The sequence below is a fragment of the Misgurnus anguillicaudatus genome, chromosome 4, assembly GCF_027580225.2.
Source record: "Misgurnus anguillicaudatus chromosome 4, ASM2758022v2, whole genome shotgun sequence".
Lineage (NCBI taxonomy): Eukaryota > Metazoa > Chordata > Actinopteri > Cypriniformes > Cobitidae > Misgurnus > Misgurnus anguillicaudatus.
Window position 1 is genome coordinate 22,147,903 of NC_073340.2, and position 15,564 is coordinate 22,163,466.

General features: G+C 38.6%; 2 protein-coding genes across 8 annotated transcripts in view; one reads left to right on the plus strand and one right to left on the minus strand.

Moving 5' to 3' along the window:
* Nucleotides 1–238: 238 nt before the first annotated feature.
* On the minus strand, nt 239–3,903 carry hexd (hexosaminidase d). Its single transcript, XM_073866984.1, has 12 exons — nt 3,599–3,903; nt 3,390–3,505; nt 2,991–3,078; nt 2,675–2,839; nt 1,961–2,144; nt 1,805–1,881; nt 1,516–1,709; nt 1,357–1,439; nt 1,097–1,169; nt 863–973; nt 675–764; nt 239–575 (listed from the first exon to the last, which is right to left on the minus strand). The coding sequence occupies exons 1-12, from the start codon at nt 3,680–3,682 to the stop codon at nt 386–388; spliced, it is 1,455 nt and encodes a 484-aa protein (XP_073723085.1). The 5' UTR covers nt 3,683–3,903; the 3' UTR covers nt 239–385.
* Nucleotides 3,904–4,585: 682 nt separating this feature from the next.
* Nucleotides 4,586–15,564, plus strand: part of arhgap12b (Rho GTPase activating protein 12b) — a 64,555-nt gene continuing 53,576 nt past the window's right edge. For 4 of the 7 annotated variants that reach the window (XM_055175122.2, XM_055175121.2, XM_055175120.2 and 1 more), the window contains exons 1-2: nt 4,587–4,824; nt 14,680–15,427. In XM_055175122.2, the coding sequence (XP_055031097.1) occupies nt 14,753–15,427 (675 nt within the window). In that variant the 5' untranslated portion in view covers nt 4,587–4,824; nt 14,680–14,752. Of the gene's footprint in view, nt 4,825–14,679; nt 15,428–15,564 lie in introns of all 7 variants that reach the window. The other 3 variants (XM_055175124.2, XM_055175125.2, XM_055175119.2) reach the window with 2 other exon arrangements.

The window sequence follows — 15,564 nt, forward strand, 5'->3', positions numbered from 1 at the left end:
TACATGCAAGTCGCCATTTTGTACCGCCATTTTTCTACAGAAGCCCTTAACAGACACATTTTTTGACATGTTTATTCAGTGGCGGCTACCGTAGCTTTTCTATGCGTTTCAAAAGCGAGGGGTGAGCAGTGGATTCAGCCATTGGTTGCAATTCGCAACCTCACCACTAGATGCCGCTAAAATGTACACACTGCACCTTTAAATTGGCAATCGTTAAAATTAAACAATGATTACATGATTAAACAAAGACTTATAATTTATTTATTATCAAAACACAAAAAATTATTTAAGCTCTTTCTGCTAGTGGTTCACAATTACAAGATGTTAATTTACAGTACAAACTGAATATAACAAAAAACATTCAAATTAAGCTTATTGACCAGCTTTAAGATACAGATGTAGTGCAAAAACCTACATCATTTAAAACAGATTCAATGTCTTTCAATAGGATTTGCAGAGGCTCCAGCACTGGGGTGACGTGTTGGTCCAGCCATTCCTGTGCTGTGTAATCGGAGTATAGCAGACGCATCTCTTTCCTCACCTCTTGCACCATGATGTCAACACCATCAATAATCCTAAGTGAAGAGTAATGAAAAATATATTTTAAGAAATATATAAATGCTTATGTATCTGGTCTGCACTGTTCATTAAAAAATGATTAATTATAGACTTACCGTTCTGCTTGTGTTTTAATTTGTTGTGCAATAAGTGGGCTAATTATCTTCTTTTGTTTGTGGTAGGGTGTGAACCAGCCCCTCACAAACCTATTGTGCAAGAATAAATACAAGATTTTGGTGAGAAGCTGTAGTTTACAAGCTGTAGAAGCAGTATTTGCATAGCAATCTTTTAGCCATACACTCACATGCTGTTCTGAAAATTTCTAACTTCTGCAGACTCCAGCATAGATGTCAGTTTCACTATAAGTTCTGCTAGTTTCGCCCCAACAAAAGAGGAAGACATCCTGGAAGGCAATCTGGGACACAGAGGCCAAAAATATTGTAAATGAGCCTTTTTTAAAGTAACCCATGGGGTTTGTTTGTGTTACACTCTCTCAATCCTTTTTCTCTTTTAGGACATGAGTATGAATATATGGTACCTCTCCGTGTCTTCTACTTCCACCGTGCCAAGTTTATCATACACTTTTTTCTGAGCCTCTTCAGTGAAGCCACCTAAATCACAAAATATTTTATATCATATGAATATAACACATTAGTACTATTAGGTATTTAATTTCCCTAAGTTTGCAAATTTTGTGTGTTTTGATTAAAATGTCCATGCAGTTTCCTATCCATATTAATACTAATAAAATGCAATTGATAATAGTTACAGTAACACTGAAAACTCCAAAAGACAGACCATGAAGAAGGGTTTGCAAACAAGAAGCCAAAGAGGGCAGGCTCACAGGCATCAGTTCACACAAAACCGACAGGTGGTCGTATCTAAAGCAGAAACATAATGTTGTTGTCTCGGCCCATAATCATATTCAATTTCAATGATAGCCACAAGTCACCAAACCTTTGCCATCCAGTAAGTGCAATTCCCTGTAGCTCAATGCCAGCTGAAAGACCGGATGCCACTTTGAGCCATTGCACGTGGTTGTCCACATGCCTCTGAGTGCTGGTCACGCAAGTATGTACAGTAGTGGAGCCCTTAAATGAGCTGGCAACCCATTGTTGTGACATACCTGCAGACTTGTACAATTCCATTCGCATAACTAGAAGAAATGATTTCAAAAAGATACATTTGTTGTTATACATCAAGATCAAGCCTTTGGGTAAAAACAATGTTTGAACTGCTGAGGCAACATAACAGTGTTGTCTACATCAAGAACAGGACTGTAGTCCCACAACATTGGTTGCACCAATCCAACAAGGCCGCTTTCTGGAATAAAGTTATAATATAAGCAAAGTGTTTCTTCCAAAATGTAACAATTATTTCAAAGGATGGTAATTTTGCTTGCCTTTAATAATCTTAGGTGTCATGGATCTGAGCATATCATCCCACATGATCAAATTAAGTTTCGGGACTTTCTTTCGAATGCCTTTTGCCACCTTAATGACATGCCTAAGGAAAAGCTGGTGATCATTATGACCTGGAGCACTTAACCACTGTTTAGACTCCTCTCCAAGACCAAGCATGTACACCTGTGTAAATATACAAATGTATATTATCAATAGGCAAATATAAAAAGCACCCTTAATTTGGTGATACATCATTGCAAAGAAAAACTGACCTCAAGGTCATTGCTTAGTGGCAGGATAATAACCAAATGGCAGTAAAAGTAGTTCACCACAAAATTAAAATTAGCCCATATTTTACTCACCCTCAAGCCATCCTAGGTGTATATGACTTTCTACTTTTAGCCAAACACACTCAATTATATTAAATAATATGCTGGCTCTTTTCAGCTTTGTAATGGCTATGGATAGTGCCCCCGTTTGTAAAGCTCCAAAAAGGACATGCATCCATGAAAAACTAATTTATACAGTTATTAAATGTCTTTTAGGGTGAAGCAATGTGTTTTTGTAACGTTGGGCCAGAGAACTCTATTGTGAAATTTCATGTGCAGAGACCCCTTGCCACTATTTTCATTTTTAGGTAGACTATTCCTTTAAAACATGTATTTTTTTCATTAACTAACTGATAACTTCTGTAGTACAGATTTGGGCTGTACCTCATCTGCGCCGATATGCAGGCTGGTGCTTTTAGGGTGGAGTTCCATGACTTGACGTAGCATCTCTTGCACCAACTTAACACCTTGATCACAATGTGGATTCAGGGTGCCCAGACAGTAGTCGACCTCCCGCAGCTTTCTAAAGACCTCATGCTTCAGTACAAACTGATTGAAAAGATTTGAATGTAAACTTCATTTTGATTTTCCATATCTGATCTTTACATACCAATGGGGCATTCAGGTTGATAATAAAAGGTCATGTCAGATTTGATTTTATATTAGCTCTTTCTCAGTGTAAATTACAAATGTTAGTTACTTCCAAATGTCCAAACGTCTGCACAAGAGGAATGATCTCCAACCCTCTGCTACTGGCAGCTTCCTGGATAGACATGATCTCTTTACGGCTGTAATGAATAAAAGAAACGTTTAAAATCACACGTTGAAGGGGACATATCTTGAAAATCTTACTTTTTCAATGTGTTTGCATTTTATCAGCTCATTTGCATTTTACAGGACACACCCAAAAACGGCACACCTACAAGGTGGCAATTTTAACATGCTGTAAAAAATTATCTATATGGTATTTTGAGCTAAAACTTCACATTGTATGAAGTATTCTGGGGACACCAAAGATTTATTTTACATCTCAAAAAAGTGAAATGTCCCCTTTAAAACAAACCATAATTTTTAAATATAACCTCACCTCATACCTTACCTGTATGGAGGCTGAGCCTTACACTGAATAACTTTCAGGTCACCCTCATAAGGAAACATATCTTCATACTCAATAAGCAAGCCAGTGGCACCAAGATCAGCAAATACCTGGATCAGCTTTAAAAACACAATCATGGTTGATTCCTTTAAGATTCACTTAAACCGTTAAATAAGCTAAACAATTATAACAGTAACGTTAGCTGTACGTACCTCAAGTAAGTAGCCAATTCGAGGAGGTGCCCCTTTTAGGTCCAAATGGACTAACCTTTTACTATTGCGCAGTGACAGGTCCATAGCAGCAGAAAGAACAGCACAATAAAAAGATGCTCGCCTTAAAGACAATTTAATTCACACATCCATAACATCGGACTACACAATGTATGGACACTTTTATCGTGCTATGTTTCTCATCTGAACAGTATTTATAATATATTTTGCTAACGCTCCCCTCTACAGTGAGGTCCAGTACGAGACAGACCGTCTGTTTACCATCCTTTTACTGTAAGTGACAATGTAAAGTACGGCGGGAAATGTAGTTTTTTGGTGGATTTTAAACATACAGCAATACACACTAAAAACTACAAGCGCTATCCTTCCTGTTATAACCGGAAATCATGCAGTGCCGTTGTCATGAGCAATCCAGTCCCCTTCAAGTATCGTATTTTAAAATAAGAGTCGTTAGAGTGCCCGTCATTAAATTTTCAGTCCATATTAACCTAATTTACTTAAAAAATGTAAAAAATGAAAAATTGCCTTGCATAAATTTTAAGCCTTGTTTATATATTTTATAAATATGTATGCTTTTTGCAGGCATCCTGGGCAACAAAATGTGAGTATTAGCAAAAAAAAAAAAAAACATTAGCAAATGGCACACTCTAGCGGACAGTTTTATTCAAAATACATTATTTAATTAACGATATCGGCTTTAATAGTCCTGAACAATATCTTATTTGATTATAATATTTTATAATATAATAATATTTATTTAATCATAATTCAACTTTTTATAATAGACAAGGTCGTCTGTGGAAAAAAAAATATATTCAAAATGTGGACACATAAAACACGAAAGACGGTACATTTTGTGACTGTAGAAGTAACGTTACAAAATTATCCCAACATATTTTCGCTAAGCAGAAGACAGAAGAGCCTTGCATCTCCACGAGGGGGCCTGATGCAGCAACACAGCAACATCAGCAGTCCAAAAGATGTTCACAGGACAGGCGGGAGTGCGCAGTGACGCGAACGCGCAATCACCCACAGAGAGCGATTGCGATTGGAAGCGAGGCGGGCGGACTGATCGTGTGTTTTGTGTTGCTGTCGCGCAGTATCTTTTAACGCAAGTGCGGAGGACCGCAAGTACAGGGAGCAGGAAAAGTTTATTACGAAGACTCTCCGAATAACGGGAATGGCCGCTCCCAGATCTTCCTGAACAGGTCAGTATGCGCAGGTTTGCGTTCATTCCTATGCTTCAAAGGCGCATTGTTGCAAGCATAAAGAGTTGCATTGTTGGAACTGATTGTTGCACAGCGGTTTGCTACCTTGCGGCCAACCACTTCAACCGCGAAAGCCGCTTTTGGGGTCTGCGGTTGGGGAAACCGGTTTCAATGCTGCGGCAAAATGTTCCCATCGGGCTTTTCAGTTGCAATCATTTATTAGCACACACCACGGAATTCTCTCGCATTTAATTATTTAGATTGTTTAGACAGAATTCAGTGTGTATTTGATTTATTTATTTCAATTGGCTTGTACGTATTAAGCGGTCATCTCATCAATTAATTAAAAAAGATCAAACGTTTCATTAAAGTTATTATGTGAGGAATATTCGTCTTACCGGTGGCGTATTGTTTTTCTTCTTTGCTAACGATTATTCCGCATTGTTCTGACACATCACATCATTTGTTTCAAAGCGTTGTAATGTGTATCACTGCTGCATGGTTATCAGACACAGGTTATCATGGTTTGTACTTCTGTTCCGACTAAAAGTTTTTGAACCGAAACTACCATATTTGTCCCCTTCCCCCTTTCTTATACCGGCCTCGGACAGATCCTTCCTCCGGGAAGGGACAGCACAGGCAACCGCGATGATTGACCATTGCAGCCCCTACCCCAACAAAGACCGGTAACCAGTAGGAACATTCTTGCTGAGCTGGCTTACTGGGAGAATAGAGAACCTATAACAAGTTCCTAAATTAATAACAAGTGGAGAAGGGTCTAGTATGGACTATGAACCAACTCCATGAAATCAATCCCAATGATTGGAGAAGAAGGTTGTTCAATCTGTGAGACCAGATTGTTTATACCTGTTGCCGAACAGGCCATTCTGAGATGACACGCAAGTTTTAAACATAAAAAAACAGAAGAACATACGCAGAGACGTTGTGTTTCACAAAGGTTCTTTGTAGTGGATAAAGGACTGCAAAAAATAAAGAAATGTTTTTTTAAAGGCATCACCATTTTGTGGCGCCTTTATTTTGTAAGAGTGCACCAACAAGCTTTCTGTCTGAAAGAAATTCTTAACAAAGTTAAATCAAATCCTTATAGAGTTTATAGCAGAAATAGAGTTTAAAAACCTGATATAGTTTATCATCTGCTAGGAAAAAATAGCCACGAAATCTGGCATGGCATTACAAAGCGAAGTCACATAGACTTGGTTCTGTCGGTCCATCTCCCTCTCTCCTGAAACAAACTGCTAAAACAAAGACAATACGCACGCTTTTTATTTTTATTTACATGGTTCTTTTCTAAGACCAGCATGTGAAAACTATTACAAAATAAGGTCGATGTTGCCTATCCTGTCTGCAAGGTCACTTTGTGTTCACGGCTGCTTAGTGGCTGTGAGTGGATTAGACAAACAAACTCGTTTTATGCTGACTGGCTTTTGTCCAGCCTTGCTGTTTGTTTGTCCAAATGAAAAAACGGGTTAACCATAAAGGGAGTCATTTGGTCTCGAAGGGAGTCAACAAAATGTAATGATAAAGAAACTTGTAAACGTCACACACCGTTAGAAATTGATCTCAGTTGCATCATCCTGCAGTAGCCACATGTGACATCAGAAGCAGTTTATCAATCACATTTAAAAGCAAAGATTTCAATTTAGCTAAAATTTTCATGAAAGTCATATAATGGAATGAGAGGCTATGTCTGATATGCAAGTGATGGACATTTACTATATTTATTTAGTGTCAGTGTTTGTATTGTTCTAAAACACGACTAAAAACATTCAGTTTCATCTGAGATCAAATTACATTTTCATTCTGGTGGTACTACATGTAAGTCACTATATTTAAATGTGTGTAATTGTTTCCACAGCCACAATTGTTTATAACTATTTCAAGATGAAGATGACAATGTTTGTAACTTTGTGAGTGTAACCTCATTCAGTCTCAGGAGGATTGTCATAAGTGGAGACTGCTGGGTATAAATTGTATCTGTCTGGAACAGATGTTTGAATTTGATGTGATTTAAACATTGTTTGAAGCCTCTGGATTATTTCACCAGATTTAGAGTCAAGCAGGTGGCTGTTTTTATAGGCAAATAGATGTTGATGCTCTATCATAAACCTCTTTTTGCCCTTTTCATAGTAAATTTATCACTGGCTGATTTGAATGTAGGTCATATTGGCCTTTAGTGATTCTTAATGTGATGTAATGGCAAAGGCCACCATGAAACAATGCCTGATGTGATCATGTTCAGAGTGAAAATGTCAAACACGCCTTAGTTCTCTTGGGAAAAGTGAGATCAGATTTTACACAGACATGAGTTTTCATACAAGGTCAAGACCAATAGTAAAGTGTTTGTAACCATCTCACCCAGACATTGCCTTGATTTAATTTCTTGTTTGAATGAATGAACTGAATTAATCTCCAGGTTTATGAGATTTTATTCAGTCTGATGGGTGTTTTTTACTGGAGTGCTCCTGGTCGGTAAATATAAAAAGAAAAGTAAAATGTGTTTATTCATAAAGAACTTATCTCCTTCTTCTATATATTTTAAGCGTAATGTCAAGAAATTTTTCCCATGCTTTTACTGGGGCAGCCTTGAAAGGTCCTAGCATGTATAATTAAGGGGTATTCACACCTGTTTTGCTTGGTTCGATTGAATCAAACTCAAGTTCATTTTTCTCTTTGGTGGCGACCTTTTGGGCAGGTGTGAATGCAGTAATCGAACTTGGGTGTGGACCAAACAATCATAATGATACCCAGCTAAAGAGGTGGTCTCTCGGCCCGATTTTTTTTTTGGACCTGACAGGAGGTGTTCTAGTGGACTGTGGACCAATAACAGCGCTCGTCACATTTTTGTGGAGGTGCATGTCAGGCTGCGCATAGCCTATGGGGTAGATCCTACATGGGACCAACCAATGAGTAACTTTGAGGTAATATAATAGATACAGTCTTTGGTACCCAAATGTGTCTCTGAAGTACTAATATGATCTCCTAGGTACAGATGTATACTTTTTGAAAGAGTACCTACCGCTAGGGCTGTCTCATTGCGATTGTTTAACCTCATTGCGATGATTTCAGATCACCGCAATGATTGCACATCTCTTTAAACAACACAAGGGGAGCTGCAGTGCCTGTATAAATGAGATCAGATGGCGCTCCTTAACTGACAGTGTAACTCAAAGCCATAGTCATTCAATACAGTGGAAAAACGCAGCATTAGTAGGATCATGTGTGAAAATTATTTCATGAACAAACAAAAAAATTATCAGAATTAAATGTGAAAGCAATAAAACAGACAATTAATCGTCATAATCGGCAAAGCCCTAAACAGGCAATTCATCATCATTATCCTCACAATTTATTAGACAATTAACCACCAGCCAAATTTCATAACCGTGACTTTGGGACTTTTTTGGGCATCATTAAAAGTTGCCTGAAATCCAAAAAGTGAATTGACAAAACTATATTTTCTCCAAGCTTACATTTGTAGAGCTTTTGAAATTCAGTCAAATTAAATAGAAATGTGACTTCTGTTGAGATGACGACGTCAACCATCTTGCTGCTTGTAAATTTGAGAATCAGATTTTAATTTCTTCATGTGTTGGCTACAGCGACACTATGCTCACACCCAGAGGAAACCTTCCATCTGCTTCTTGTTTACAAAAGCTCCACTTTGGTTAGCAGTCAAGTCCCCAAATGGGAGGCGCATGGTGAAATAAAGTCCTTATGTGCTACTTTTCTGTTAAGTTTTGATGGGAGTTGTTTTAAGATGTTATTTTGAGGTTGGTGGCTACTAGCATTGTAATTTGTTTTTGTTGGTTTGAGTTGAATAGAGTAGTTTGGATAGCATAGTTTGAAGATTGGAACTGAGAAAAAGAATGTCCAGGGTGCTCAGGGAGTTCAAAAAACAAATATTTGAAGGTGCTCTTTGGGATAGGGAATTCCAAATAAATATATCAAAAAGATGAATCCAAGGCACTCTTCTTCAATGAAAAATTGTAAAAGCCTTTATTAAACTGGCTACTTCATATTAGAAAGTTAAAAATACATGGGGTATGGAAAACAACCCACGCGTAGCGGCACAAAACAGCCTTCTTCTGGAACTGACTTTGTTTAGATGCAGGAATTGACCTTTAACTGTGACCAGTGACTTACATTGAAACAATTGGTAAATATGTTGGCTGACCAGGTTGCCTTTATTGGTGTGTAGCTGGTGCACAATGTGTTGGTTTATTTCTTTAACCGTGTTCTCCATTACAGTCATTACACAATTTATTTATCTAATAACGCATTAAAAAAGAGGCTTAGACTTTCCTCTTGTGGTTTGACATAACAGCGCGAACCATCTAACTGTGTATCACTTTTAGACTAATCCTGTGTGTAAATATGGATGTAATTGCTAGAGGGAGAAATGTACTATGTTTAGATCAGGGTACGGTTCATGGTGTCTTGGGGGGGGGCAGAGGCAGATTAGGGGAAGAGAAACAGGTTTGACATTAGAATGGAAGGTTGCATTTAGAGGAAACAAAACGAGTCTATGTTCAGATATGACTGGTTACACTTGCTGTTAATAAAATGTTTTATTTTTCTTCAGTATTATAACTCATAGCATTTTTACAGCAGACATCCTTTCACCAGATTTGATCTCTGTTATTTAATAGGACTCAAATGTGCACTGATAATGTAAAACTGAATATTCAGTTTCACTTTGGCACGTGTCCCTATTTGATCTCACTATGTCTCACAGTATCATTTCATCTCAACTCTATTTGAGTGTTTACCATTTGTGCTCTTTATCAGTCAGTGTTTTATTGTTCATTTCCATAACATTTCATTAAGAATTTCTTCACTAAAGAAAGTTCCCATAGCTCAACTGGCACACTCTTAACCCTCATTATGTTTTAACCCAACTTAACCTAAACCCTGACAAATTTCCTCCATTACTCAAGTGTTTAATGCACGAATTGCATGATTTCTCTCATTCAACAAGAAATTTATTTGAGCTTATTTAAAGGGCACCTATTATGCAAAATCTACTTTTACAAGGTGTTTTGATATAATGTGTATAGGCAGTGTGTGAACACAACCAGCGTACAATGAAAAAAAATCCACACACTCGCTGTTTTTTAATTTACATTAAACCAATGCAGTCTCAGTAGACTCACGTTTTGATTCTCTTATCAATGTGAGGTCACATTGATAAAGCCCCGCCCACTTACAGTCTTGCGCTACCATAGTTTCCACCCTCAACAAGTTGTACTCTGTCTACTAGATTCTATTGCTTCAGACTGTATTAATCAGATCTCTTTTAACTGAAAGCGCTCACTTTTTGTTTGTTTGTTTGTAAGGAAGTAAGTAGCTGTAGCTTAGATGGACACTCCATATTTTTTGAAAATAGGCTTATTTTCCAGCTCCCATAGAGTTAAAAAATTGAGTTTTACCACTTTGGAATCTATTCAGCTGATCTCCATGTCTGGCGGTATCACTTTTAGCATAGCTTAGCATAATCCATTGAATCTGATTAGAATCTGATTAGCATCTTGCTCAAATAACTAAAGAGTTTGGATATTTTTCTTATTTAAAACTTGACTCTTCTGTAGTAGTTACATCGTGTACTAAGAATGACGGAAAATTAAAAGTTGCAATTTTCTAGGCTGATATGGCTAGGAACAAAACTCTCATTTCGGCGAAATAATCAAGGACTTTGCTGCCGTACCAAGGCCGCCGGCCCGCCGCAGGCGCAATGATATTACGCAGTGCCCGAAAATAGTCCCCTGCTATTAAAAGTTACCAAAGGGACTATTTTCGGGAACTGCGTAATATCATTGCGCCTAAAAGTTTTATAAAACTTTATGTTAAAATAAAGACATGTGAAATAAAGTTTTTGATAATGTTGACTGACCATTTGTAGAACAGGAAATGTTTTGTTAATCTAATAAGAATATATTGCCGGAACAAGAAATTTTACGTTTAGTGAATGAAAATTTTAATTGCCTGTTCAGCAATCTTAACTTAGTTTGTTTAACAAGACAAATTGGCATTTTAGGCAGCGAGTTATCCTGTTTTTTAAGTTGAATCTGGGCTTACAGTGCCGAGCACATCACTAGTAACGCCAAAATCAAGATTCCAAGGGAGCACTCAAACTGATCAGATGTACCTTATATTCACTATATGTCACTTTAGATAAAAGCTTTAGTCTGCCAAATGCGTAACGCTAAAGAAACATTGTATTAAGTCTCTGTATTTTGGAGACTTGGAGTGACTGCAGTAGGACTTGATCTATTATGTCAGTGAAGTGCAAGGTTGTGACATTTTGCAGTTGTTGCCAAGGCTGGCTTGAGTATTTAGTGCAAACTGTAAAGGTAGATGGAGAATAGATTACCATTAACTCTAGACTGGTTAAATCAATGTTGAGTAACTTTCTTGTCTAGTACAAGTGATAGGTTAGGGGATAGTGGTTGATCTGCCTGAGTGCACACGCTTAAATGGAGAGTAACATAGTGGGAGTCCACAGAAAATCTTTGGCTGAGTCAGTGTTTTCACACATCACTTCATTTTGTAAGTACCTGTAGCTTGTGAGTTTGTGGGCAATATGAGAATGACGATACCGAGGTGTACTCGGGCACTCCATGAGTTTATAAAAGCAGAGCCTGGTTCAGTCAGGGTTTTGGAGCATTAAATATTCTAATAAAAGCCGTCCTTGTCCTGCCAGCTGCATAAGATCAAGAAGACCTAAGAAACCTGATTATAGTGCGTTGTCATATATTCAAACAAATATATTTAAAAAAAGTTTTTCACTTCTGAGATGTAGTTGGCTAACTGCGCATGACGGTAGGATACGGGACAATATCCTCAGAGGAGAGATCAGTCTAGTCTACTTTGTGTGTCTGGTTACAGTATTGGGTTGCATGGTGCATACAGTTTTAGAAACATCCATCAGTCCCCTTCTCCCGCATGGCTATTTTGAGTGTTTCCTTATGTCACATCAGATCCACATCTAGAATTTGACAGCACCGCATGGCTTCACACCCACTGCGCAGGTTGTATATTTGTGGCTATTTCGAAATGTTTAGTCTAGTGTTTAGGTTTTAATGACTGATCGTGTGAGGGCAGAATATGTGAATTACCTAGCTCAGTAATTAGGCTTAGGATATGGATTTGGTGTACAGTTCAGTACGTGCTTCAAACAGTGTTCCTGTAGTTCAATGGTTCTCAAACGTTTTTGCATGCGGAAGCCCCCCCCCCCCAATATATTAAATGATACAAAAGTGCTGTTAGTGAGTAGCCTTATTTTTCTAAGGTTTCTAATTATACAAAAATTTATTTTATAAAATGTCATAACTGGGGCGCACCTGGAACCATCTTGAGTCCCTTAATTTTGGCACTTTTCCATTGCATAGTACCCCACAATTTGGTTTGGATCAGGTCGGGTCAGGTCAGCTCACCTCACTTTGGCTTGGTTAGCTTTCCATCGAGTTTAGTAACACTTCGGAGTGGGAGGGATTATAGGCGTGTCGTTATATTTGCGATGCCTTCTGCTATGACATCATACTATTAAGAGCGTCATTGTGCATTCCCATTCATTCATTTATTTCTCAGTCTGCCACAAATTTAAAAATGACCACCACAAATAGATGTTTGCACACTGCGTTAATCACTACCTCTGTCTCACATGACAGTTTTTGTACAAACACTCGTGGCGTCGGTCGACGCGCTCTGCTGAGCCTCATTTCAGTTGCATTTAAGCATCATGCGTGTCGTGAATGTGCTGCCACAAACTGCAAGTCTGGAAAAAATGTATATTGTTCCTGATTCTCAACCTGTGGATGTTTTTCATCGTGAAAAGAGAGTTTGGGAACTTCTAGAGCACAGATGACAACATGTTTGCTTTAGAGAGCGCAAGCTAGCAATAAGGTAAAGCTAATCTTTTACATTATAGTGATGACGCTTGTAGTGATGATTCTCTCAGACCAATCAGTAATCTACAGTGTTTTCGCATCACGTTTTGGTATCAGCTCGGGTTGCTTGGAACCCCGACTGAGGTGGTACTAAAAAAGTATAGGGTATTACGTACTGCACCCAGTGAAAAGGCTCATAAAAGTAAGCCGATACAAACTGTGGGGTACTATGCAATGGAAAAATGCCATTTGAGAACCACTGCTGTAGTGGTAAAGCAGTCCATTACCAGAGCTAGAGGTTGTGGGGTCGATTCCTAAGAAATAGATGTAGACCGATTAATCGGTTTTGCCAATTAATCGGCACTGATAGTTCATTCATGAAACAATGAGAGAAAGTGAACTATATGCAGTTGTCAACTACATTAACATATCCAACAAATCAAAATCTGATTTAAGTTATTTTTTTATCATCACTGCAATATATCTTTTGTTATTTTGATAAGATAATCATTAAGTGATAAAACGGAAACAGAGAAAGTGCAAGACTGCACATATAATATTCACTTATGTAATTTCAATGTTACCAGTGGAAGTATTTCTCAGATAAGTATTTACTTCATTACTTATTCATATAAGTCATATATTTTTATATATGTATATATATATATATAGGCCGATAAATATTCATATTATTTTTTACAATGAAAAACTCCCACTGCTATGTCACAGAAAGCACCAATCAAAACTTCACATGGCCAGCAATGAGCAAGTGAAGTGGTTCAACAAGCCAAAATAATCCATCATTTATCGGCTTTCATTTATCGGCCTAATTTTGCTATCAGACCGATAACCGATAATATTAAAAATAAGCAGTTATCGGCCGATAACGATATGTCGGCCGATATATTGTGCATCCCTAATTTTTATTAATACATTTTATTCATTTGGCATCAGTCGATTAATTGGTTATCGGCAAGTACGAACTAATCTAGTAATCGGTATCTGTAAAATTCACTATTGGTCGACATCTACCAGGGAACACACATATTTAATAATATATCCTAAATCCAATGTAAGTCACTTACTTTGGATAAAAGCATCTCCCGAATGCATAACTTTTAATGTAAACGAAACTCTGGCTGTTGATACCTTGTGCCTTGAACATGTTGCGTATAGATGGATTTAACCAGTCAGATTAGAGCTTGCAAGGTCACTAAAGCGCCTGTCATTTGTGTTGCACGCATCAGTCAGGTCAATGTATGGCCTGTGGGCGTGTAATAAGCATGACATCTGAAGCTTAGATTAGTCATTTTGGATTGGTGTCGCTTTGCACCGTATGCACACAGGCTGACAGGACAAAGGAATTGTAGCTATAAAAGAGGGGCTGAATCTGTATTTGACCCCAGGCTGTCACAGTCCATCATTTTTAAACACCATATATGAACGCGACCATGTATATTTAACCCAAGAGTGCTTAGGGGGATTGTGCACGTATGTGTGCATGTAAGAAAGGGATACGTGGCAAACAGATGCACATGACAGTGGGAAAGCTTTTGGGATATCTGGAAAATGTCACTCGGTTTATTCAATGATCAGTGTGTGTGTGTGTGTGAGTGAGAGAGAGATCAAGGTTGTTTTTGCGAACGGTCATTGTAATTCGATCATTGGATTACTGATATGTTAGTTGCCATGGTGTCCCTGCATGATTAGGTTACCATGCGGCTGCCCTCAATGCTGTAAAATACAGTAGCACTTCTCATTTAGGTATATGTGTTTATGTGTGTGAATGATTTGTATTTAGATTACTTCCCTTCAGATGTGTCTCTTTCATCAATCTGGAATGACTGGTATTGATTTTTTTAATACATGTTTGTTTGTGTGTATATATATATATGTGTGTGTGTAATGCTCACAATGCTAACAATCTCATTCTCCTTTTCTACTGCAGAGGGCACAAAACAGGAAGAGATGTGGATCCGAACAGAGTCTGTCTTCTGAATCACACGCAAACAGATTGAGTCATGACAGAACGGGACGGGCGTTCCGATTTGCCCATCGCTCCGGGACAGGTATATGTCGAGGTGGAGTATGATTACGAGTACAAGGCCAAAGACAGACTCATCTCCATTCGGCAGGGAGAATGCTACATGTTGGTTCGTAAAACCAACGAGGACTGGTGGCAGGTTCGTAGAGAAGAGGGCACCAAGGCTTTTTACGTGCCCGCTCAGTACGTTCGCGAAGTCAGGCGAGCCCTCATGCCGCCACCTCCTAAACCACGCGCGAAACCCCCTAACGTCCTGGAGATACAGTGCCGAACATCGAATGAAAATCTCAATCAACGTTCAAGCACGGAAAGGTCAAGCTTTGGGCGTCCCCCTCCTTCGACAACACCTTCTCCGTTGCCAGGGCAACTGACCCCACCCTTGTTTTTGCGGGATGCCAATCAGAACTCAGGGATGAAGAGTGTTGTTGCCGAGCTAACTTTGCTTAACAACAACCATCATAACCATCACCATGGTAACCCCACATTGCCACTGGGGCGGGCCGAATCCCCTCCGAGAGAGCAAAGGAAACTTTCGGGCAGGTTGTCGGTGGACACGGATGGTAGCGTATCACCAGGAGATGGACTGGAGAAGATAAGAAATGACTCCGAATCTGGAGATGAGCTCAGTAGCAGCTCTACCGAACACATACAGGTAAGAACAAGTGACTTTGTCTCCTTCCCACACTTATATCTCTCTCCCAAATGTTATGTTAGGGTTTACCTTGACATTAACGGGCTATCTTTTCAGATTCTTGCAATACTTTCTTTTCCTTCTGTCTCAGGAGGAGA

Coding starts and splice junctions, on each gene's coding strand:
- hexd (XM_073866984.1), bottom strand. CDS start 3,682: ATGGACCTGTCACTGCGCAATAGTAAAAGGTTAGTCCATTTGGACCTA. Junction 1,440..1,515: donor GCACTTACTGGATGGCAAAG/GTTTGGTGACTT, acceptor TTTCTGCTTTAG/ATACGACCACCTGTCGGTTT. Junction 576..674: donor ATTAAAACACAAGCAGAACG/GTAAGTCTATAA, acceptor CTCTTCACTTAG/GATTATTGATGGTGTTGACA.